Consider the following 23,374-nt stretch of genomic DNA (forward strand, 5'->3'; position numbering starts at 1 on the left):
AAAAAATAAAGCGCCGTCTGCTGAGTAGAAAGACTCACCTAGGTAGCGTCCCTGAGTCTCCAGATGGCTCTGCTGAGGTAGCTATCTGAGCGGTTGATGGCGGGAGTGAAGCCTTTTCTTTCTTTCTTTCTTTCAAAGTATTTTATTTATTTATTTTTTTATTTGTGAAAGAGATGCAGAGAGCAAAAAACACCAGAGCCCTGCTCAGCTCTGGCTGATGGTGGTGCGGGGGACTGAACCTGGGACTTCGGAGCCGCAGGCAGGAGAGTCTCTTTGCAGAACCGTGATGCTGTCTGACCCTCGCTGAGAGAAGCCTTTTCATAGACGCGGCCAGAGGGAAGATTCGAGCATCAGTCCTTCAAGCTCCCAGACCGGATCAGGTTTCTAAGCGACCAGCCATATCCCTCTGGCTGCAGGACTCCAGAGGACGGTTAAGTACCGCTCTCTCTGTCTACTCATTAAGCGACCTCCGACTTGCAACTCCAGCTTCTCCCATATAGTGCCCCACGGGATAGTGGCGTGGACGTGGGGGAAACGCTGTCTTGTTGTCTAGGTCCTTCTGAGTCTGCGCAGTCTTCCTTCTCTGTCTCCTTCCTTGACTTCCAAGATTGAACCTCCCGGGGTACAAGAGATTCGACAGAAGAGATTTGCCCTCAAAGAGACCCCAGTACTGAACTGAAGCTCTTTCCCAGTGCTCACGATCCGTCATCTTGGGTCTTCAAAGCCTATAGACTTGGGGTGGGGACCCCTTGCTCCCTGTAGAGGCCCCCTCCCCCTTGCCCACTCTGAACAAAGCGAGAACTTTGTGCCCCGGGTGTAAGGACTTCAGCAATGTGGGCATTCATTTCACAGCCCGTTGGCTCAAGTTGAGAGGAGGAATTCACTGTCACGCCACCGCTCACAGCTCTCCTGGAGAAACTCATCTCATCTAAAGCGATTATCAGTTCCCATCTAACACCTGAGAGAAGGGCTGTCATCAACCGACCGGGAAAGGACAGGTGTTGACAGTCTCCCTCTGGAGACTGTGTGCACCGTCCTTAAACAAATAAACCTTATGATCCCGCAATCCCACTCTTAGGCATTCCTCCAGTGGACACGCAAACTAATTGAAAGGGACACACGCAGCCCTGTGTTCACAGCTGCGTTATTCACAACAGCCAAAGAGTGGAGGCAGCCTACATGCCCGTCCACAGATGACTGGACAAAGAAGGGATGGGATTGGTGGGAATGTCAATTGGTCCAGTCTCTGTGGAGAGCAGTCTGGAGAACTCTCATAAGGCTAGACATGGACCTTCCATATGACCCAGTAATTCCTCTCCTGGGGATATACCCCAAGGACTCCATAACACCCAACCAAAAAGATATGTGTACATCTATGCTCATAGCAGCACAATTCGTAATAGCTAAAACCTGGAAGGAACCCAGGTGCCCCACAACAGATGAGTGGCTGAGAAAGCTGTGGTATATATACACAATGAAATACTACTCAGCTATTAAAAACAATGAACCCACCTTCTCTGGCCCATCTTGGATGGAGCTAGAAGGAATTATGTTAAGTGAGCTAAGTCAGAAGGACAAAGATGAGTATGGGATGATCCCACTCATCAACAGAAGTTGAGAAAGGAGAACAGAAGGGGAAACTAAAACAGGATCTGATTAAATCGAGAGCCTGGCACCAAAGTAAAAACTCTGTGGTGAGGGGGAGGGTGAACATTCAGCTTTCCGGGCAGTGGGGGGGGGGTAGGAGGGTAGGTGGGAGGGGACACAGTCTTTTGGTGGTGGGAATGGTGTCTATGTACACTCCTATTAAAGTGTAGTCATATAAATCACTATTCAATTAATATGAGAGGGGAAGAATTGATCATATGTCTAGAATTTTTTAAAACACAGAGTCTTTTTAATACATAGGCTGAGTCTTTGATATGTTGACTCTCTCAAAAGCCTAGACCAGGGAGAACAGAAGAAACCAGTGACACTGCTATGTACAAGATACTGGGTATTACACAGCAAACCCTAACAAAGGGACTTTTCAAAGTTAACCCAATTACCAAATAATATGATGATAACAATAACTATCCATTGTCTTCTTGAACCCTAAGACAGCAGGAACCTCACATTTCCACTATAGAGCCTATATTTCCCCCAGTCCTGGAACCTTAGGGTGGGGGGCACACTTTCCTGCATGCTTCTGTCAATTCATATCAAATAATATTGCATCTGCCGATCCCAACCCAATCAACGCAACGAGTGCCACCCCAGCATGCTTCACTTCAGACGGTGTCCAGAGACTTCAGGTGTGGAATGACAAGCCTTCAGCTTCATTACTCGGGTGAGACCTTTCCTTTCATAGTATTCTCTAATTCCATTCCAGGTGGTCCACTCCCCAATAAAGCCCCCAAACCTAGATATAGTCCAGGTCCCCTGAGATAGAGCATAGGTTCACACGTGCCCATAAACCAGGGAAAAATATATACCTGAAAGCAGAAGTACACAAGAGCATGCAGAGAGTACCCCCTAACACTTCATCTGCACTATTATAGTCTTTAGGTCCATAACTGTTCAACAATTTGTTTGGCTTTATATGTTAACTCTCTTTTCAGCCACCAGGTTCCAGATGCCAGCATGATGCCGACCAGACTTCCCTGGACAGACAACCCCACCAATGTGTCCTGGAGCTCCGCTTCCCCAGAGACCCACCCTACTAGGGAAAGAGAGAGACAGGCTGGGAGTATGGACCGGCCAGTCAACATCCATGTTCAGCGGGGAAGCAGTTACAGAAGCCAGACCTTCCACCTTCTGCAATCCTCAATGACCCTGAGTCCATACTCCCAGAGGGATAAAGAATAGGAAAGCTATCAGGGGAGGAGATGGGATATGGAGATCGGGTGGTGGGAACTCTGTGGAGCTGTACCCCTCTTACCCTACAGTTTTGTTAATGTCTCCTTTCTTAAATAAAAAAAAATTAAAAAATATGATTCCCAGTGACAACCAAACCAGGCATTCCAAAGAGATACATGGTCTAACGGAAATGGGAACTAGTCTTGAGAGAAAAGAAAGACTGTAGAAATCAGGGGAGAAACCGTAATCCAGTGTGGAAAGTATTGTCCAGAGAAGTCAAGGGGCTAGTGTTATAGAATTTCCAGAAGATAAAATACTTCTTCTATTTTTGTGATTTATTTTTCATACTGGGTTTATTTATTATTGGATAGAGATGGAGAGAAATTGAGAGGGGAGAGGAGGGGAGAATGAGAGGAAGAGAGGCAGAGAGACACCTGCAGCCCTGCTTCACCACTCGCGAAGATGTCACCCCCTGCAGGTGGGGATCAGGGGCTCGAACTCAGGTCCCTGCTCATTGTAACACGTGTGCTCAACCGGGTGCGCCACCCCCCCCCCATTCTCATATATATATAATGATGGAGAAAGCATAGCATGTTTGAGCTTGCAACACTCAGATCTGTCAGGATCACTCATTCAGACCCAGCACCCTTGATCTTTTCACAGAGACCATTGCAAAGACTCTCCTCAGAGCCCCCTGGATGTCCTTGTTCCGGAGGCTGTAGATGAAGGGGTTCAGCATGGGGGTGACCACCATGTACAGCACGGAGGTTGTCGCACTCACACGTGAGTTGGGGGAAGCAGCAGAGCTCAGGTAGACTCCCAGGAGTGAACAGTAAAATAAAGCCACCACAGAGAGGTGGGAGACACAGGTGGAGAAGGCTCTGGACTTGCCCTGAGCTGAGGAGATTTCTCGTATGGAAGCCATGATCTTAGCGTAAGAGGACAGCACTCCAGCGAAAGGACCGCCAGCTAACAGCACAACCGCAAAGTACATCACCAGGTCGTTGAGAAAAGTGTCAGAACAGGCCAGCTGGATTACCTGGTTGAGCTCACAGAAAAAGTGAGGGATTTCCAAGTCTGCACAGAAGGACAGTTGCAGAAGCAGTAAGCTGTTTACTAAAGAATTCAGGGCACTCAAGACCCAGCACCCCAACACCAGCACCCCACAGAGTCTCGGGCTCATGATGGCCGCGTAGTGCAGGGGGTGGCAGATGGCCACGTAGCGGTCGTAGGCCATGACGGTCAGCAGGAAGTCGTCTAGGCCTGCAAAGAGGAGGAAGAACAGTACCTGGGCCACGCAGCCCCCGTAGGTGATGGCCTTGCTCTGCATCCAGATGTTGTGCAGCATCTTGGGGACGGTGGTGGAGGTGAAGAAGACGTCCACCAAGGCCAGGTTGGAGAGGAAGAAGTACATGGGCGTGTGGAGGTGGGGGTCCGAGCTGACGGCCAGCACGAGGAGCAGGTTCCCCAGCACGGTCAGCAGGTACATGGACAGGAAGACCCCAAAGATCAGGGGCTGCAGCTCAGGGACCCCCGACAAGCCCAGGAGGAGGAATTCTGCAATGTAGGTCTCATTTCCTGGTTCCATGTCTGGTACTGGGTGCTTGTTAGGACAGAGAGAATGATCTGATTAATCATCATGCTAACTGACATTGCTCACCTCGTTGAGACGCCGGCCATTTTTGTTTTGTGGTCAAGAAATTCATTTCAGGACTCTGAACGCCCACTTCATCAGCACCTGGAGAGAGAAGAGAGAAACAGGAAGGACATTCAGAAGTCGTAACAGATGTAGGTGTGACTTAGAAAGGAAGAGGAGGCAGGACTGGAGGAAAAACAAAATGGGCACATAAATATAAATGTAGGTAGCTGTAGAAATAATAGTCAACCCATATCTGTCACCTTGGTAGAACCACTGAAGCTTCCAATGGAGGCAATTGGGACACAGAACTCTGGTAGTGGAAACGGTGTGGAATTAGACCCCTGTTGTCTCATAATTTTTATGTCAATATTATGTGACTAAGAAGTCAATTTATGTGCCTAATAAAAAAAAAAGAAAGACATCCATTTCAATGTTTTGTCATTTGATCTTTGATATGGGAAATTTCCTTCCTAAGCGCACTACACAACACACAGACACACTCACATACACAACATAGACCATACTCACACCTCACTTCACTGTTGCATCTTTGTGTGACTTTCTCTAGCCCTCTTGCCCCCAAGCCTTCAGCCATTGAGGATACAATTACAGACAACACGACCCCATTCCTTTCCATTTAGAAGCAGAAGCAGAAACTCCTAGTCCTTAGCCTCCTATGGTCACTTGACCTCGGGGGGGGGGTTCTTTGTCATGACTGTACTCTGTCCTGTGTTTAGGAGGCGTCAAAATGTCTACTGCATGTTTAGAGAGAATTAAGGACAGGGCTGAGATAGGAGATATGTGTGGAAAGGAATAACGTGGTCAGTTCTTGTTGGCCTTGTTTTATTTTTATTGTTGTTGTTATTGACATCGTCGTTGTTGGAGAGAAATGGAGACAGGAGGGGAAGACAGAGAGGGGGAGAGAAACACAGACACCTGCAGACCTGCTTCACCACCTGGGAAGCGACTCCCCGGCAGGTGGGGAGCTGGGGGCTCGAACCGGGATCCTTGAGTCGGTCCCTGCGCTTCGCGCCACCTGCACTTAACCCACTGCACTACCGCCCATCTCCCTACAAGTGGTCAGTTCTTGAGATACCCGGAGGAAGAAGAGTCTCCATGGGTTCTGGGGCTGTTTATTCAAATCTCTCTCTCTGATAGCAGTAAAAAGAATCCCAGAGCCAACATGAATTTGATCCAAGAGACAGGAGTTATCAGGTTTTGGGAGGCGGTGGTAATAAACTCCTTACAGATCGACCATCACAGAAGAAAAAGAAAAAGAAATCAACTTTAGAAAAGTTTTTTTATTAGTGATTTAATAATGATTAACAAGATTGTTAAGATAATTTTGCACAATTCAGAGTTCCCTGTCCCATCCCCTCCACTGGAAGCTTCCCTGTTCTTTATCCCTCTGGCACCATGGACCCAAATTCTTTATGGGGAGCAGAAGGTGGGAGTTCTGGCTTCTGTCATGGCTTCTCCGCTGGACATGGGTGTTGGCAGGTGGACCCACACCCCCAGCCTGTGTCTGTCTGTCCCTAGTGGGGCAGGGCTCTGGGGAGGGGAGGCTCCAGGACAAACGGGTGAGGGCGTCTGCCCAGGGAAGTCAGGGTGGCATCATAAAGCAACATTTTTAGAATACATATCTGTATAGTGATTACACACACACACATGCCCCTAAAGTTGGTGTAAAAAAATGTCATCACTTCTTCCAACATGAAGGCCCTAAATCTCACCTGCTCTGTTCCTACCTTTAGGTTCCTGATTATTAAACAGTTTGTCCTGTTTTATATCTTATTGCTTTTTCAGCCACTGTGTTGCAGATGCTGCCATGACACCACCCTGACCTCCCTGGGAAGACGCCCTCACCATGTGTCCTGGAGCCTCCCCTCCCCAGAGCCCTGCCCCACTAGGGACAGACAGACACAGGCTGGGGGTGTGGGTCCACCTGCCAACACCCATGTCCAGCGGAGAAGCAATGACAGAAGCCACAACTCCCACCTTCTGCTCCCCATAAAGAATTTGGGTCCAGACTCCCAGAGGGGGAGAAATGTCAGGGGAAGATGCCCAGAGGGCTCTGAACCCCAACTCCATCAGGACCCGGAGAGAGAAGAGGGAAATGAAAGGGACATTTGGATGTGGTAATAGGTGTAGGTTTGACTTTGGAAGGAAGAGAAGATGGGACCTTAAAGAAAAGGGATAGATAGATAGATAGATAGATAGATAGATAGACAGACAGACAGACAGACAGATAGACAGATAGCTGTAGAAATAGTAGTGTACACTTATCTGCATCCTTAGGAGAATTTTAGCTTCCAATAGAGGGAATGGAGATCCAGAACTCTGGTGGTGGAAAAAGTGAGGAGTTGTATCCCTATTATCTTGTAACTTTGCGAATCAATATTAAATCACTAGTCAAAATAAATAAATAAATAAATTGAATCTTGCATCCAAATACAACATTACTTTCCCCATGAGGTCATCTAAACATCTTTCTCCAATGTATCACTGGGCATTTCAACCAGAAGCCTGCTAGATATGTCCAGTTATTGTGAAAATAAAGTATCTGGACAAAAACAAAACAACAATCAATAAATAATAGTCTCACTTGGCAGCATGGTCCCTTCTATAGACAAAAACCCCTTTTTCTTTCCTCTCTCTGGTTATCTGCCTCTGTCTACTTCCCAGTCCCACCAATTTTGAGTGACTTCTGATACTATTATCTGGTTGATGACAGCAACCTGGACCCTTACACTCTGTTCAGTGGTCACTTTTAACTATAGCAACATAAAGATCGATTTATGAGCTCAGTGCTCCAAGTGGCACACTGAGCCCTGAGCAGGACTGAGTCAGCCTTCAAGGGACCATGGGTCAATGTTCTAGGCTTCTTGTGTCTTGAATGCCTCCTGAATATCCCCCCCACAGGGGATTAAGACTCACCTAGATGAGGTCTCAGACAAGCGTGTGTTGACTTGGAAACTGCAGGACCTATCTGGGGGCTTGGGCATGGGAGGGAAGTTTATTCTTCAATATAGCAACAGGAAGGAGTGGGGCAAGCTATGCACCACTCTATATCTGCTGGAAGCAGCCCAGACGCCCAGCGACAGGTGAGCCGATGAGAAAGCTGTGTTCTATATACGCAATGGGATACTGTTCATTAGGCAAGATTTTTTGCAACTCCAGCCTCTAGTCACACGATTTCCCACGAGAATTAATTTTTTTCCTCTCGTCTCTGTCCACAGTTAGCGGACTAATCAGGCGTATTTAGCTGTTTTTTTTTTCTTTTGCCTCCAGAGTTTTGCCACTGGGGCCCGTGGCCTGTGCTATGAGTCCACTGCTCCTGGGAGCCGTCTTTTTCCCGTTGTTGTTGTGATTGCTGTGAATTTAGCTTTTCCTATTCCTCCTCTATTCCCTCTCCTGCCTTCTAAGATCGAACCTCCCTGTGTATTTAAAGAGCTGTCATGCAGTGGGTTTGCCATCAAAGAGTCTAGTTTCCCTCCAGTGCCGAACAGAATTTTCCCCCGTGTCTAAGACTGAGCAAATGGTATTGCATCACTCTGGACATTCAAAACATAGAATTGTGTTGGGGACTTCAAAGAAGAGGTCCAAAAAGCCAACGAACATATGAAAAAATGCTCCAAGTCTTTTATTGTCAGAGAAATGCAAATAACGACAACTGTGAGATACCGCTTTACTCCTGTGAGAATGTCACACATCAGAAAAGGTAACAGCAGCAAATGCTGGAGCGGTTGTGGGGTCAAAGGAACCCTCCTGCACTACTAGTGGGAATGTCAATGGGTCCAACCTCTGTGGAGAACAGTCTGGAGAACTCTCAGAAGGCTAGAAATGGACCTACCCTATGACCCTGCAATTCCTCTCCTGGGGATAGATCCTAAGGAACCCAACACATCCATCCAAAAAGATCTGTGTACACATATGTTCTTGGCAGCACAATTTGTAATAGCCAAAACCTGGAAGCAACCCAGGTGTCCAACAACAGATGAGTGGCTGAGCAAGTTGTGGTCTATATACACAATGGAATACTACTCAGCTGTAAAAAATGGTGACTTCACCCTCTTCACCTTGTCTTAGATGGAGCTTGAAGAAATCATATTAAGTGAGATCAGCCAGAAAGAGCAGGATGAAGATGGGATGATCTCATTCTCTGGCAGAAACTAAAAAACAAGATCAGAAGGGAAAACACTAAGCAGAACTTGGTCTGCCGTTGGTGTGTTGCACCAAAAGAAGATTCTGGGGGTGGAGGGGAAGGTGAAGGTCCTGGAACATGACGACAAAGGAGGACCTAGTGGGGGTTGAATGTGGAAAACTGGGAAATGCTATGCAGCTACAAAACACTGTATTTTGTCTGTGAACCATTGATCTTCCAATAAAGAATTTTTTAAAAAAATACCCTTTATTAGGTGAACCAGTCTCTTGTCTCTAAGCAGGTTTTGTAGTCTGTCTTTTGCCTGATAACCTCATTTTGTGTTTTCAGTTGTTAAGACCTTGAAGGCCATTTGCTATACAGTCACCAAACAGCCCCAATAAACTCTACCGGGCTTCCGTCTAAGCCGGTGTATTTACCAAGTTGAGTCTCCATTTAAGAAAGAAATATACCTCCGTTTCTAGAGGGGGTCTAAGTTAACCCCTGGTTTTTAGTATTAACTTGTTGGCTAATTACAAGGACAGCTGTCCAGGGCCTAAACAATAAACACTTTGTTGAGGAATCTGTAGTTTTGTTAGGCGGTTAAGCTTATTAGGCCTGAGTCTAGTTATAGGAGACCAATAAGCACTCTGTCCATAACATCTAAGAGCAGGGTGGTACACATTCATGAAATTACTGAAGAGCACATAAGCCAAAGTTACACTTGGTACAAGGGCTTCACGGCAAAGAGGATCCCGTGGGTGGAAGGTGAGAGGCTGCTTCTTCAGGTGACGGTCAACAGCTCTTAACAGCACAGCTGGGTCATTTCATTGTGACCAACGAGAAATGGAAGTTTCAGTAATAGCAGGGTCAGGAGAAATAGGAGCTTTAACTAAGTTAGGAGCTCACTAACATTTGATAACCAATGGCTAGAATTACACAAATTGAGAATATCTCTATTAGTGGTCCGGGAGGTGGTACAGCAGATAAAGCATTAGACTCTCAAGCATGAGGTTCTGAGTTCCATTCCCCAGCAAGCACATGGACCAGAGTGATGTCTGGTTCTTTCTCTCCTCCTGTCTTTCTCATTAGTAAATAAATAAATAAGTAAAGCCTTAAAAAAAAAAAGAATATCTCTATTTGTGAAGAAATAGCCCCCCCAAGACTCCTTATGGATAATTCAATTAAAAATCCCCCTCATATAGAGAGTTAAGTAGACCTTTAGAAGACTAACTAATCTAAGAATGCGCCTTCTGCCTTAGCCCAGTTTCTAGTTAACTAGAACGTTTACCCAGAAAACACCTTGCTCTGCAACCTTTTCCTCGCTTCTGTAAAACCCTGCTTGCTCTCTGGTGTCATATGATGGTCCTGAGATGTTAACTCTAAGTTTAGCCGTGACATGTACTCCCTCAGGAAGCCCCCACTCCCAGACCCTTTAAAAGAAGACGGGTTTCAAGCCTCAGCATCTCAGCGCCACAGGACCGAAACTGGCCCACCGGCCAGGGGTCCTTTGGTTTTAGAAAGGAGACCTTTAGTCATTTATAAGACAAAGCAGAAGACTGATATGTAGATAATAAAAGAAATACAGGGTGGAGCAGGCTTAATGTTTTAAGGAATGCCAGGCTCCCGGAGGTGGGAAGATGCAGGATATTTTGTGAGGCAGGGAAGTCCTATATGGCGGGAGACCTTTTGAGGTTCCTGTGTGCCCCCTTTTGCTCAAACCCTCCGTAGAGAGAGAAACTAACAGGACAGACTCACCTCTCAGGTCAAACCCTTCCAGGCTCCACCACATCCCCATAACCTCCCTACAGACGGTCTGGGCAGCGCCACAACTGGTTCAGCGCACACACATCACGATGCACAAAGACCTGAGTTCAAGCGCCTGGTCCCCATCTGCAGGAGGGTAGCTTCACAAGCAGGGTTACAGATGTCTCTCTATCCCCTTCTTTCTCAATTTCTCTATGTCCTACCCCCCCAAAAAAAAATAAATATAAAATTAAAAAAAATATTAACGTCCTTACCTAAATAGTGGAGAGGTCAGAACAATTCAGAGTGGTTCACATATTTGATTAATACGTTTAAAAAAAAAATCTCTGCATCGTTCCTTCCCAATAGCAAATGATCAATTATGACTTGTGATGGGATGGGATTCCTTCCATGACCTCTCCACCTCCATTTCTCAATCTCATTACCAGTCTCCTGACCCAGAGAGATCCCTGTAGGTGACAAAGCTTGTCATTGAAACCCACCCACTCAAAATCCAGTTCTGCAGACTCTCCAGTGGATGATGAATTCAAAATCTGTTGCTCCATTTGTAACAGCCAAACCCTGGAAGCAACCCAAGTGTCTAACAAAAGATGAGTGGCCAAGAAAGCTGTGGTTTACATACACAGGGGAATACTACTTGGCTGTGAAAAAGGATGAAGTCACCTTCTTCATCTCCTGTTGGATAGAACTGGAAGGAATCCCGGGAAGTAAGGTCAGCCAGAAAGAGAAGGATGAAGATGGGAAAATCTCACTCATGGACAGAAGTGGAGAAATCAGAACAGAAGGGGAAACACCAAGCAAAGCATGGACTGGGTTTGGTGTCTTGCACCAAAGCAAAGGGTTCTGGGGGGGTGAAGGGGCTTTCAGGTCCTGGTGCTGATGGCGGATGAAGAAAGTGGCTGGGGGGAGACGGTTTTGCAGAAAACTAAGAAATCTGACATGTGTATCACCAACTGTATTTACTATAAATCATTAATTCCACCAAACAAAAAAAAAAACCACCTTTATTTGCTCTCTGTGACAGAAAGAGGATGGGATGGGTATGAAGTCAGAGTGTATGAAACCTAAAGTTATTTTTTTGTGTGCTAGTTTTGTCTTTTTATTTATTTTTTATTGATTGATTTAATAATAATTGACAGGACCATAGGATAAGAGAGGTACAAATGCCACCACCAGAGCTCCCTGTCCCCTCCCATCCACTGGAAGCTTCCCTGTTCTTTATCCCTCTGGGAGTCTGCACCCAAACTCTTTATGGGGAGCAGAAGGTGGGAGTTGTGGCTTCTGTCACTGCTTCTCCGCTGGACATGGGTGTTGGCAGGTGGATCCACACCCCCAGCCTGTGTCCGTCTGTCCCTAGTGGGGCAGGGCTCTGGGGAGGGGAGGCTCCAGGACACACGGGTGAGGGCGTCTGCCCAGGGGAGGTCAGGTTGGTGTCATGGCAGCATCTGCAACTTGGTGACTGAAAAGCATTAAGATATAAAGCAGGACAAAGTGTTTAATAATCAGGAACTTAAAGGTAAGAAAAGAGCATGTGAAATTAGGGCTCTCCATTTTGGAAAAAACTAGGAAGTCTATTTTAGGTCTATTCCAAGGGGCTCATGGCTTTAGTCATTGTTGCCGGAGCCCGACAAGCTAACAGGCGGGTGGGCTAAAGGTGTTGTCTGGGGAGATGGTGTCAGAGTTGAGAACAGGCCTAGACAGCGGGATCAGGGCAGAGAGCAGCTCCCAAATATGGGGAAATATATAAATACCGTCAACTGTAAACCCCGTCGATTTGAGCTGGGGCCCATGTTCAGCACAGGAGCCTGTGTGACCTCTGCATCCCTGTAGGTCTGAGCTCGCAGTCCATGGTCATGGCTAAGAAGGGATCTGAAGTTCTATATTACTTCCTCCCCCCTCTCTCCCCTCTCTCTTGAAGACAGGGAACACCATCTCTGCTAAAATCAAGGACTGAGGGAGTCAGGCGATACCGCAGCAGGTTAAGTGCACATGGTGCGAAGTGTAAGGACCGGCGTAAGGATCCTGGTTCAAGGCCCTGGCTCCCCACCTGCAGGGGAGTCACTTCCCAGGCGGTAAAGCAGGTCTAAAATTAAAATTTAAAAAATGGAATTAAAATAAAGATCCCAGGAGGTTTGACATAGGAAAGCTGGAAAGATCATAGAACTGGAAGGAATAAAAAAAATTTTTTTTAATTGGAACGGTTAATGGTTTACAGTCGGCAGTAAATATGGTTATTGGTCCATGTGTAAAATTTCTGTTTTCTGCAAAATCCTCTCCCTCCACCCCACCCAGGTCCTCCCCCACCATCAGCACCAGGACCTGAAAGCCTCCCCCCACCCAGAGTCCTTTACTTTGGTGCAAGACACCAAACCCAGTCTGCATTCTGCTTGGTGTCTCCCCTTCTATTCTGATTTCTCCTCTTCTGTCCATGAGTGAGATCATCCCAACTGCATCCTTCTCCTTTTGGCTGATCTCACTTCTCAGGATTCCTTCAAGCTCCATCCAAGAGGAGGGGAAGAAGGTGACTTCATCCTTCTTCATAGTTGAGTAATATTCCATGGTATATCCAGACCACAACTTGCTCAGCCACTCATCTGTTGTTGGACGCCTGGGCTGCTTCCAGGTTTTGGCTATTACACATTGTGCTGCTATGAACACAGGTGTACACAGATCTTTCTGGATGGGTGTGCTGGGTTCCTCAGGATCTCTCCCCAGCAAAGAAATTGTAGGGTCACAGGCAAGGTCCACTTCTAGCCTTCTGAGAGTTCTCCAGACTGCTAGAGAAAACATTGAATCAGGGTGGGGGGCAAGCTAATTAATGATAAGTCATTACCTCACTTAAGCCCAACCACTTGGGATCGGAGAGTAATTGAGATCACTCTTCACTCTCTGTAGACCATGATTCCACAGGGGAGTCATCTGCTGAGAGGATGATGTAACAGGAAGAAAATGCTCCAATGAGCAGATGCTAGAAGCTGTAAATACTTCCTTCCCCAGAGTCTCCCCCCATGTCTCCAACCAGGGTTCGAGTTAACATGGTTCTTGCTTTCAGCGCCTCCCTTCTGCCTCCTCCATGGGTCCTTCCTTCCTGTTTGTTTCTGGGGAAAAGCGCTTCCACCTCCCATTTCACTTTATATGTTTCCTTTAAGCTCCATCCAAGAGGAGGCGAAGAAGGTGAATTCATTATTCTTCACAGCTGAGTAGTATTTCATTGTCTACCATCCACAGAGAATTTCAGATGGTCACAGAGAGGCCTCCTTCTCAGAGACACCATGACTCCATCCAGGTGAGCAGGTGCTAAAGGGAAAGGGGGCTTGGGACCTGCAGCCCAGGAGGTTGGCTTATGGCTAAAACTTTGAATTTGGAAGCACAAAGCCCCAGGTTTGATTCCCAACACAGCATATGCCAGATTACTGTTCTAGTCTCCCTCTCTCTTTCTCTCTCTCTCTCTCTCATCTCAGTCTCAAGGAATAAATAAAATCAATCTTTTTTTTAAGACAGAACATGGGACTTAAAATATCCACCTGTATTCATTTGAGAACCAAAGAACCTCACCTGAAGATGAGAGATTTCTGCGTTTACCTGCTTAATGAGTTGATTGATAATAAATGTTTTACTATGTCTGCTTGCTGTCTGTACATGGATCACTGTGGACAATTAAGCACTAGGAGAAAAAGATCAGTTAGAGAAAACTATAGTTGGCAGATAGAAACCTACAGAGGTTCCAGTAAAATTATAACTTATTTGAGGACATTGGCTTTTTCAGTAGAGTAAAAAATAGAGTATTATGTGTGGAAGAGGGTGTTTTCAATTGAGGGTCTTTTTTTATGGTGACACGTTCTTGATCACACTGAGTATTAATAGAAAGCCAGTAGAGAAAGATATGGCCTTGAAAGAATGGTTGGTGAAGAGTTCACATGCAAATGTAAATTTCACTATCTTTAAACATCTGTTCATCTTAAACAACATCCTCAGGTTGTGATTTTTAAAGATATTTTATCTTACACAGATAGATGATAGATAGATAGATAGATAGATAGATAGATAGATAGATGATAGATAGAAGATGGATAGATGATGGATAGATGATAGATAGGTAGATGATAGGTAGATAGATAGAAAGAAAGAAAGAAAGAAAGAAAGAAAGAAAGAAAGAAAGAAAGAAAGAAAGAGAGAGAGAAAGTCTAGAGTCCTGCTGAGCTCTGGCTGATGGTGGTGCTGGAGATTGAACCTGGGACCTCAGAGCCTCAGGCAGAAGACTCTTTGCAGAACCATTATGTCTCCTCAGTTCCATTATTATCATCATTATTATTTTTAATTTTCCCAGAGTCTTGCTCATCCCTGGCTGATGGTGATGCTGGAGATTGAACCCAGGATCTCAGAGCCCAAGTCATGAATGTTGTTTGCATAGGCATTGTGCTGTCTCACCAGCCCCAGTCATTTTTATTTCCTTGGCTTAATTTTCTGTTTTTCTGAACAATGCACACACACACACACACACACACACACACACACACACGTGATGGCAATGGAAACTCATATGTATGCAACTTACTATATACAAACATTGATGTCTCGAGTGAAAAATGTAGACGGTAGCATCTGCACTGTTATGAATGCCACTGTGTGGACATTAATCCATGTGCTTTCATTTATAGTTGGAAGCATCAATTCTTGCTGCAGCACAATTACACAAAGGTTTCAGAATTCCTCCTCCTGGGCTTGTCAGAAGACCCCATGGTGCAGCCCCTGCTCTTTGGACTCTTCCTGTCCATGTACCTGCTGACCGTGCTGGGGAACCTGCTCCTCGTGCTGGCCGTCAGCTCGGACCCCCACCTCCACACCCCCATGTACTTCTTCCTCTCCAACCTGGCCTTGGTGGACGTCTGCTTCACCTCCACCACTGTCCCCAAGATGCTGCACAACATCTGGACACAGAACAAAGCCATCACCTACGGGGGCTGCATCACCCAGATATATTTTTTTATACTCTTTGCTGTTCTGGACAACTTTCTCCTGACTGTCATGGCCTATGACCGCTACGTGGCCATCTGTCAACCTCTCCACTACATGGTCATCATGCACCCGAGACTCTGTGGGCTCGTGATTCTTGGGTGTTGGGTTTCAAGTCTCCTGCATTCCTTGAGTCACAGCTCAATGTCACTGCGGTTGTCCTTCTGCTCAGACTTGGAAATCCCTCATTTTTTCTGTGAGCTCTATCAGATGATTCAGCTTGCCTGTTCGGACACCTTCCTCAATAATATCGGGATGTATTTATCAGCTGGGCTTGTCTTCTGTGGCCCTTTTGCTGGGATCCTCTACTCTTACTCTAAGATCATGTCCACCATACGTGGCATCTCCTCTGCTCAGGGGAAGTACAAGGCATTTTCAACCTGTGCATCTCACATCTCTGTGGTCTTCTTGTTTTATTGTACGAGCATAGGAGTCTACCTGAGCTCCGCTGCTACCGAGAACTCACACTGGAGTGCAATAGCCTCCGTGCTGTACACGGTGGTCACCCCCATGCTGAACCCTTTCATCTACAGCCTCCGGAACAAGGACATCCAGGGGGCTCTGAGAAGAGTTTTTCTGATGGAAACTATGAAAGGTTCAATTATCCTGGAGCTGAAGAAGTCCCCATGATTTAAGAACTTTCCAATATATAGAAAAGACATAGTAATGCTCATTCTAAGAAACACATGCACTTATGTGTTGATAGCTGCTTGATTTATAATAGCTGAGAAGCAGAATCGGTCTAAATGTCGATCGATAGATGACTGGGTAGAGAAGTTATACTTCAATAGAATATTACTCCCTAGTTTTAAAAGATGATATTGTTTCCTTCGGGACAAAGTGGATGCAACCAGACATGATTACAGTTGGTAAGGAAGGAGAGAGGTTAAAGACAACTACCAGAGCCCTACCCCAACTAGGGAAAGATAATTTCAGAGTTGAGAATAGGGCTAGAAATCTGGATTAAGACAGCGAGTTGCTTCCAAACTTCAAGAAAGTATAAAGAGTATAAAAATCTACTGAGTTTTTCATTGCAGGTTTTCATGGAGAGGAAGAAGAGTAAACAAAATAAAAAGAAAAAAAACATATCTTAGAAAACTATAACTATAGCATGGACTATAAGCTCACACTGACAGGGACTCAGAGGGCACACAGTTTCCTGTGCTAAATATGGGTCATATCGATGGGGTTTATAGTTAGTGGTATTTATATACTTTTCCCATATTTGGGAGCTACTTTGCCCTGATCAAGTTTTCTAGTCCTATTCCCAACTCTGACACCGTCTCCCCAGATAGTACCTTTAGCCCACCTGCCTGTTAGCTGTCAGGCTCATACAAAAATTAATAAAGCCATGGGCCCCTTGGAATAGACCTAAAATAGACTTCCTACTTTCTTCCAAAATGGAGACCCCTAATTTCACATGCTCTTTTCTTACTTTAAGTTCCTGACTATTAAACTATTTGTCCTGCTTTATATTGTAATGCCTTTCAGCCACCAAGCTTCAGATGCTACCATGATGCCAACCTGACTTCCCTGGACAGACACCCTCACCCATGTGTCCTGGAACCCCACCTCACCAGAGCCCTGCCCCACTAGGGACAGACAGACACAGGCTGAGGGTGTGGACCCACCTGCTAACACCCATGTCCAGCGGAGAAGCAATGACAGAAGTCAGAACTCCCACCTTCTGCTCCCCATAAAGAATTTGGGTCCAGACTCCCAGAGGGATAAAGAACAGGGAAGCTTACAGTGGAGGGGATGGGACACAGAACTCTGGCGGTGGAAACTGTGTAATATTGTACCCCTGTTATCTTACAATCTTGTTCATCATTATTAAATCACTAATAAAAAATTAAAAGAATGAAAAATGTCCCTATGGCTAGCTTTTTAAAGTATCTCCCCATTTTCTGTAGATTCTATACCCCTTAACAGTCCCACCAAAATTGTACAAGGCTCTCCATGAATCATATTTTTACCAATGTTGACTGCCTGTCTTTTTACGAATACGAAACTAGGAGATGTAAGCTACTATCTCATTGTGATTTTGACTCACATAGTCCCAGGTGATGAGTGATGATTACCTTCTCTTCATTCACCTGTCAGCCAAGTCTGTGTCTTCTTTGGTCAAATATCTACTTACCCTGTGGATTTAAAATTTTTTTTTATCCAGTTTGCTTATTCTTGTTGTTGTTGGGTTGCATGGGTTGGGATTTGGCTATCAGTCACTTCTCTAAGACATGATTCCAAATTTCTCCTATTCTGGAATGCCTTTGTTGTTTTAATGATGGTTCTCTCCACTCTCTAAAAATGACTTGTTTTTTGATGTCATTCTACTGGTTAATTTCTGTCTTTGTTTTCACTGCATACAGACATGTGTCTAATAAAGAGACTACGAGGGAAGCTATAGAAAAACACAACAACTGGGTTTTATTCTACATATTTTGTGGTTTCATGTCTTATGTTCAAGTCTTCAACCTTTTTTGAAACAATTTCCTTGCACAGTGTAACATAATAGGATGATTTCATTCTTTTGCTTAAGACTGACCAGTTTTCTTTTCTTTTTAAATTTATTTTTAAAGGTACTTTCTCTTTTCTTTTTATTTATTTATTATTGGATAGAGATGGAGAGAAATTGGATAGGGAAGGGGAAATAGAGAGAGAGAGAGACAGACAGACAGAGAGACACCTGCAGCCCCGCTACACCACTTGTGAAGTGGGGACCGGGGCTTGAACCTGGACCCTTGTACGCTGTAATGTATGCGCTTAGCCAGGTGTGCCACCACCTTCCCTGTTTTATTTTCTTTATTGTTATTTTTTACTGAAAAGATAAACAATTATTAAAGTTATCATTTTTAGCACTTTGTTTATTTTAACTTACTTTAATGTCATTAGTGATAATATTGATTTACAAAATTATAGATATAATTTATATATTTATATAAGTTATATAATATAGATATAATGCCACACCATCCCCACCTCCAGAGTTCTGTTTCCCTATTCCCTCCACTGGAAGCAGCAGTGCTTCTCCCAAGTTTGCAGCTATGAGCTATATTTCTATAACTACCTGTCTAGCTTTATATATATTTGTTCATTTTTCCCTATGGTTCTGCCTTCTCTTCCTATCTAAGTCACACCTACACCTCTTACGACTTCAGAATGACCTTTCTTTTTTTTTCCCTTCTTTCTCCAGGTCCTGATGGAATTGGAGTGCAGAGCCCTAATGTTTCTCCCCTTCTGTGACTATGAACCCAAATTCTCTATGGGGAGCAGAAGGTGGGAGTTGTGGCTTCTGTCATTGCTTCTCCTCTGGACATGGGTGTCGGCAGGTGGATCCACACCCCCAGCCTGTGTCTGTCTGTCCCTAGTGGGGCAGGGCTCTGGGGAGGTGGGGCTCCAGGACATATTGGTGAGGTCTTCTATCCAGGGAAGTAAGGATGGGATCATAGTAGTGTCTGTGACTTGGCATCTGAAAGGGGGTAAGATATAAAAGGAAATTTCCAGTTTTCCTAACATTACTTATTGAAGAAATTTTCTTGCTGCCAATTTTTCATACCTCCATGATCCTAAATTGGTTTTCTCTATATATGTTCATTTTTCTTCTTTACATTTTGCTCCCATTATCATGGGTCTGTTTCTATTCCACTACCAGACTCAGTCTGTTTCAGTGACTCAACATTTGTGTGTAATTTGAAGGCAAGGCACACAATACCAGAATTTTTCTTCTGGTTTTTTTAAATATTGTTTTGACAAATTAATGTCTTCCATAGGACCACAGAAATCTTAGGAGTCTTATATATTTTTTCTTTTATTAGTTATTTAATATCGCCTTACAAAATTACTAGCTTACTGTGATCCAATTCCACACCATTCCCAGCACAGAGTTCCGTTCTCCATCCCCTCTGTTGGAAACGGCAATGGCTCTCCCAAGGTGGGTTTATGGGACTGGGTGGTGGCACACCTGGTTGAGTGCACATGTTACAATGCACAAGGACCCAGGGTTGAACCTCCTGGTCCCCACCTTCAGGGGGAAAGCTTTGCGAGCGCTGAAGCAGGGATGCAGTTGTCTCTCTTCCTCTCTATCTCCCCCTCCCCTCTCAATTTCTGACTGTCTTTATCCAATAAATAAAGATTAAAAAGTTTTAAAATATGAACTGGAATTGGCTTATTGCACCAAAGTAAAAGACTCTGGGGTTTGGGGAGGGGGAGAATACAGGTCCAAAAAGGATGATAAAGGACCTAGTGGGGGTTGTATTGTTATATGGAAAACTGGCAAATGTTATGCATGTAGAAACTATTGTATTTACTGTCAAATGTAAAACACTAATTCCCCAATAAAGACATTTTTTAAAAAGTTAAAAAATATATATGGGTTGGATATATATATATATATATATATATATCCAGTATTTTCTATGGTCCTGCCTTCTTTTCTAAGTCACACCTACACCTGTTACTACATCTGACTGTCCTTCCTTTTGGAAAATATATCTTTTGTGTACAGAGCACTGTTGAGATTTTGATGTAAATCGTTCTAAAATCTGTGTCCTGTGTATTTCTTTAGGGTAAATGCATGCTATGATTACACCAATTGTTCCAGTCTACTAGAATGTAATCCCTTTCCTCGTCTCTATGTAATTCCCTTCTCCCAATAGAATCCTCTAGTTTGAAATGTACTGAAAAACATCTACAAAAGAGAAAAAGAGAGAATAGACCATGCATGGGCACAATAAAAAGATATCCATATAGAATAAAAGAAATCTTTTCTAAACATAAGAAACCAACACAGCTTAACATCAAAGGAAAACTCAAGCCATCCAGTTCAAAACCAAGCAGGAACACTGAGTATACATCGTAAAGAGGAAAAACAGCCAAGACACACATTTAAAAGGTGCTGAGCATCACTGACCTTGCAGAAAACACAGCTTAAACTGACTGTGAGGTAGCTCCTTCCTCTGCTAGCATAAGTCTTACCAAGAAGCCAGGTAATGACAAGAATGGTGAAAGTATAGTGGGAAAAGCAACAACAAAAAACCTTTGTGTGTTTTGTTGGTGGGAATGTTGCCTGGTACAACCACAAAAGAAAACGGCAGGGAGTTCTCACATGAATGAAAGTTACAAGTGCTGTATGGCCCAGCAATTTCATGCCAGGATATGTTTCTGAAAAATAAAGTCAAGGAGATATCTAGACAATAGTGTCAGTAATTAAGATATGAACATTGCTTTGGGGTCATTGGTGGATGAGTGGAAAATGAAAAATAGCATATAGAGACACACGGAATGAACATACAATCAAAAAAAGAAGGAGGAGGAGGAGAAGCCATTCCAGAGCAGAAAACAGAGTCAGTTACTTAAATCTGATCACATATCTATATCTATATCTATATCTATATCTATATCTATATCTATATCTATCTACCTATCTGTCTATGATATCTATCTATCTATCTATGTATATATATGGAGAGAGAGAGAGAGAGAGAGGCCTGCTTTGTTTATTTGCTAAGAAGAGAGAAAAGAGAATCAGATAATAATTCTGGGACATGTCATACCAATGACTGGATTTAGGACTGTATTTGCTATTCTAGCATCATATCCACTGGTTACAAGGTCTGTCTGCATAATCAGATGAAAGAATTGAAATTTCTGGTTCTTCACCTCCCCAGAGCCCTGCCCCACTAGGGACAGACAGACACAGGCTGGGGGTGTGGATCCACCTGCCAACACCCATGTCCAGTGGGGAAGCAATGACAGAAGCCACAACTCCCACCTTCTGCTCCCCATAAAGAATTTGGGTCCAGACTCCCAGAGGGATAAAGAACAGGGAAGCTTCCACTGGCTGGGGTGGGACACAGAACTCTGGTGACGGTTACTGTGTGGAACTGTGCCCCTGTGTTCTTACAATCTTGTTCATCATTATTAAATCACTAATAAAGAGAGAGAGAGAGAGAGAGAAAGGAAGGGAGGAAGGAAGGAAGAGAAATGTCTGGTTCTGAGACCTTTAGCTCTGCCATCACAGGAAGACATTCAGAGGCAGAAGAGATAACTCTGTTACTGCTGCCATCTTGCCAGTCTCCTCAGCGCCCTCTTGATGTCCTTGTTCCGGAGGCTGTAGATGAAGGGGTTCAGCATGGGGGTGACCACGGTGTACAGCACGGAGGCGGCAGCACTCGAGTATGAGCTGTGGCTCCCAACTGAGCTGAGATACACCCCTAGGATCGTCAAGTAAAACAAAGAGACCACGGAGAGGTGAGAGGCACAGGTGGAAAAGGCTTTCCACTTGCCCCGAGCGGAGGAGATCCTCAGGATGGATGAGATGATTTTGGAGTAAGAATAGACGATTCCCGCCAGCGGGCCGACCCCCAGGAGTGTGACCCCGGAATACATCAGGGTGTCATTCACGAAGGTGTCAGAGCAGGCACGCAGAATGATCTGATTGATCTCACAGAAGAAATGGGGGATTTCGGGGACTGCGCAGAAGGACAGACGTAACAACAGTAAGCTCTGTGAGAGGGAGTTCAGCAGGTTAATGGACCAGGACAAGAGCAGCAGCAGCCCACAGAGTCTCGGGCTCATGACGGCCGCGTAGTGCAGGGGGTGGCAGATGGCCACGTAGCGGTCGTAGGCCATGACGGTCAGCAGGAAGTCGTCTAGGCCTGCAAAGAGGAGGAAGAACAGTACCTGGGCCACGCAGCCCCCGTAGGTGATGGCCTTGCTCTGCGTCCAGATGTCGCGCAGCATCTTGGGGACGGTGGTGGAGGAGAAGCAGACGTCCACCAAGGCCAGGTTGGAGAGGAAGAAGTACATGGGGGTGTGGAGATGGGGGTCCGAGCTGACGGCCAGCACGAGGAGCAGGTTCCCCAGCACGGTCAGCAGGTACATGGACAGGAAGACCCCAAAGATCAGGGGCTGCAGCTCAGGGACCCCCGACAAGCCCAGGAGCAGGAAGTCGGCTCTTTCTGTGTTATTGCCCGTAATCTTCTGGTGGGGGTGACAAGCACAAGAACAATAATAACCAGATCGCTACCATTTTCACACCAAAGGTCATTACTGACAGAAAATACTACATGCCTGGTGCCATCCAGAGGTAAGTATATAACGTCAGAAGGTTCCCTTTCCAGAGACGTGTCCTGACATGTGGAATGAGGAATCCCTGTTCCACTCCCGAACCCCGTTCCCACCCCCAGAGTCCGGTGCCCCCATTCCCTCCACTGGAAACTGCAGGGCTTCTCTCAAGCTCCCAGACACGGGCTGATTATTCTTTCTACAACTATCTACATTGATCATTTATTTGCCCATTTCCCCGTGTTCCTGCCTTCTCTCTCTTCTCAGTCACACCCCCACCTGTGACTCCGTCCGAGTGTCCCTTCTTTTTCCCCTTCTCTCTCTCTGGGTCCTGATGGAGTTGGGGCTCAGAGCCCTCTGGGCATCTTCCCCTGACATTTCTCCCCCTCTGGGAGCACGGATCAAGAGAAAGAACTAGACATCACTCTGGTACATGTGCTGCCGGGGACTGAACTCGGGACTTCATGGTTTAGAATTCAGTACCTTAGTCACTGCACCACCTCCTGGGCCACTGGACCCAGATTCTTTATGGGGAGCAGAAGGTGGGAGTTGTGGCTTCTGTCATGGCTTCTCCGCTGGACATGGGTGTTGGCAGATGGATCCACACCCCCAGCCTGTGTCTGTCTGTCCCTAGTGGGGCAGGGCTCTGGGGAGGGGAGGCTCCAGGACACACGGTGAGGGCGTCTGCCTAGGGAGGCCAGGGTGGCGTCATGGTAGTGTCTGCGACTTGGTGAACAGATGCTTCTTTAAAGATTTTTTGAGCTGGGGAGCCCCCGGCCCCCCACCTGCAGGGGAGTCGCTTCCCAGGCGGTGAAGCAGGTCTGCAGGTGTCTGTCTTTCTCTCCTCCTCTCTGTCTCCCCCTCCTCTCTCCATTTCTCTCTGTCCTAACAACAATGACTACATCAATAAC

The 23,374-nt window shown here is 45.5% G+C and overlaps 4 protein-coding genes across 4 annotated transcripts in view; 2 read left to right on the forward strand and 2 right to left on the reverse strand.

Annotated features, from left to right (window-relative positions):
* Positions 1-3,463: 3,463 nt before the first annotated feature.
* Positions 3,464-4,426, reverse strand: LOC103126650 (olfactory receptor 7A17-like). Its single transcript, XM_007537560.2, has one exon. The coding sequence runs from the start codon at positions 4,424-4,426 to the stop codon at positions 3,464-3,466; it is 963 nt and encodes a 320-aa protein (XP_007537622.2).
* A 10,639-nt stretch (positions 4,427-15,065) lies between these two features.
* Positions 15,066-16,028, forward strand: LOC103126651 (olfactory receptor 1571-like). The gene has a single exon (XM_007537561.2). It carries the CDS (start codon positions 15,123-15,125, stop codon positions 16,026-16,028), a length of 906 nt encoding a protein of 301 aa, XP_007537623.2. The 5' UTR covers positions 15,066-15,122.
* Positions 16,029-21,449: 5,421 nt separating this feature from the next.
* LOC103126652 (olfactory receptor 7A10-like) lies at positions 21,450-22,364 on the reverse strand. Its single transcript, XM_016194525.2, has one exon. It carries the CDS (start codon positions 22,278-22,280, stop codon positions 21,450-21,452), a length of 831 nt encoding a protein of 276 aa, XP_016050011.2. The 5' UTR covers positions 22,281-22,364.
* Positions 22,365-22,465: 101 nt separating this feature from the next.
* Positions 22,466-23,374, forward strand: part of LOC103127774 (leukotriene-B4 omega-hydroxylase 3) — a 7,551-nt gene continuing 6,642 nt past the window's right edge. The window contains exon 1 of the mRNA XM_060181411.1: positions 22,466-22,485. Within this exon, the coding sequence (XP_060037394.1) occupies positions 22,466-22,485 (20 nt within the window). The remainder of the gene's footprint in view (positions 22,486-23,374) is intronic.

This window comes from Erinaceus europaeus, chromosome 23 (assembly GCF_950295315.1).
Source record: "Erinaceus europaeus chromosome 23, mEriEur2.1, whole genome shotgun sequence".
Classification (NCBI taxonomy): domain Eukaryota; kingdom Metazoa; phylum Chordata; class Mammalia; order Eulipotyphla; family Erinaceidae; genus Erinaceus; species Erinaceus europaeus.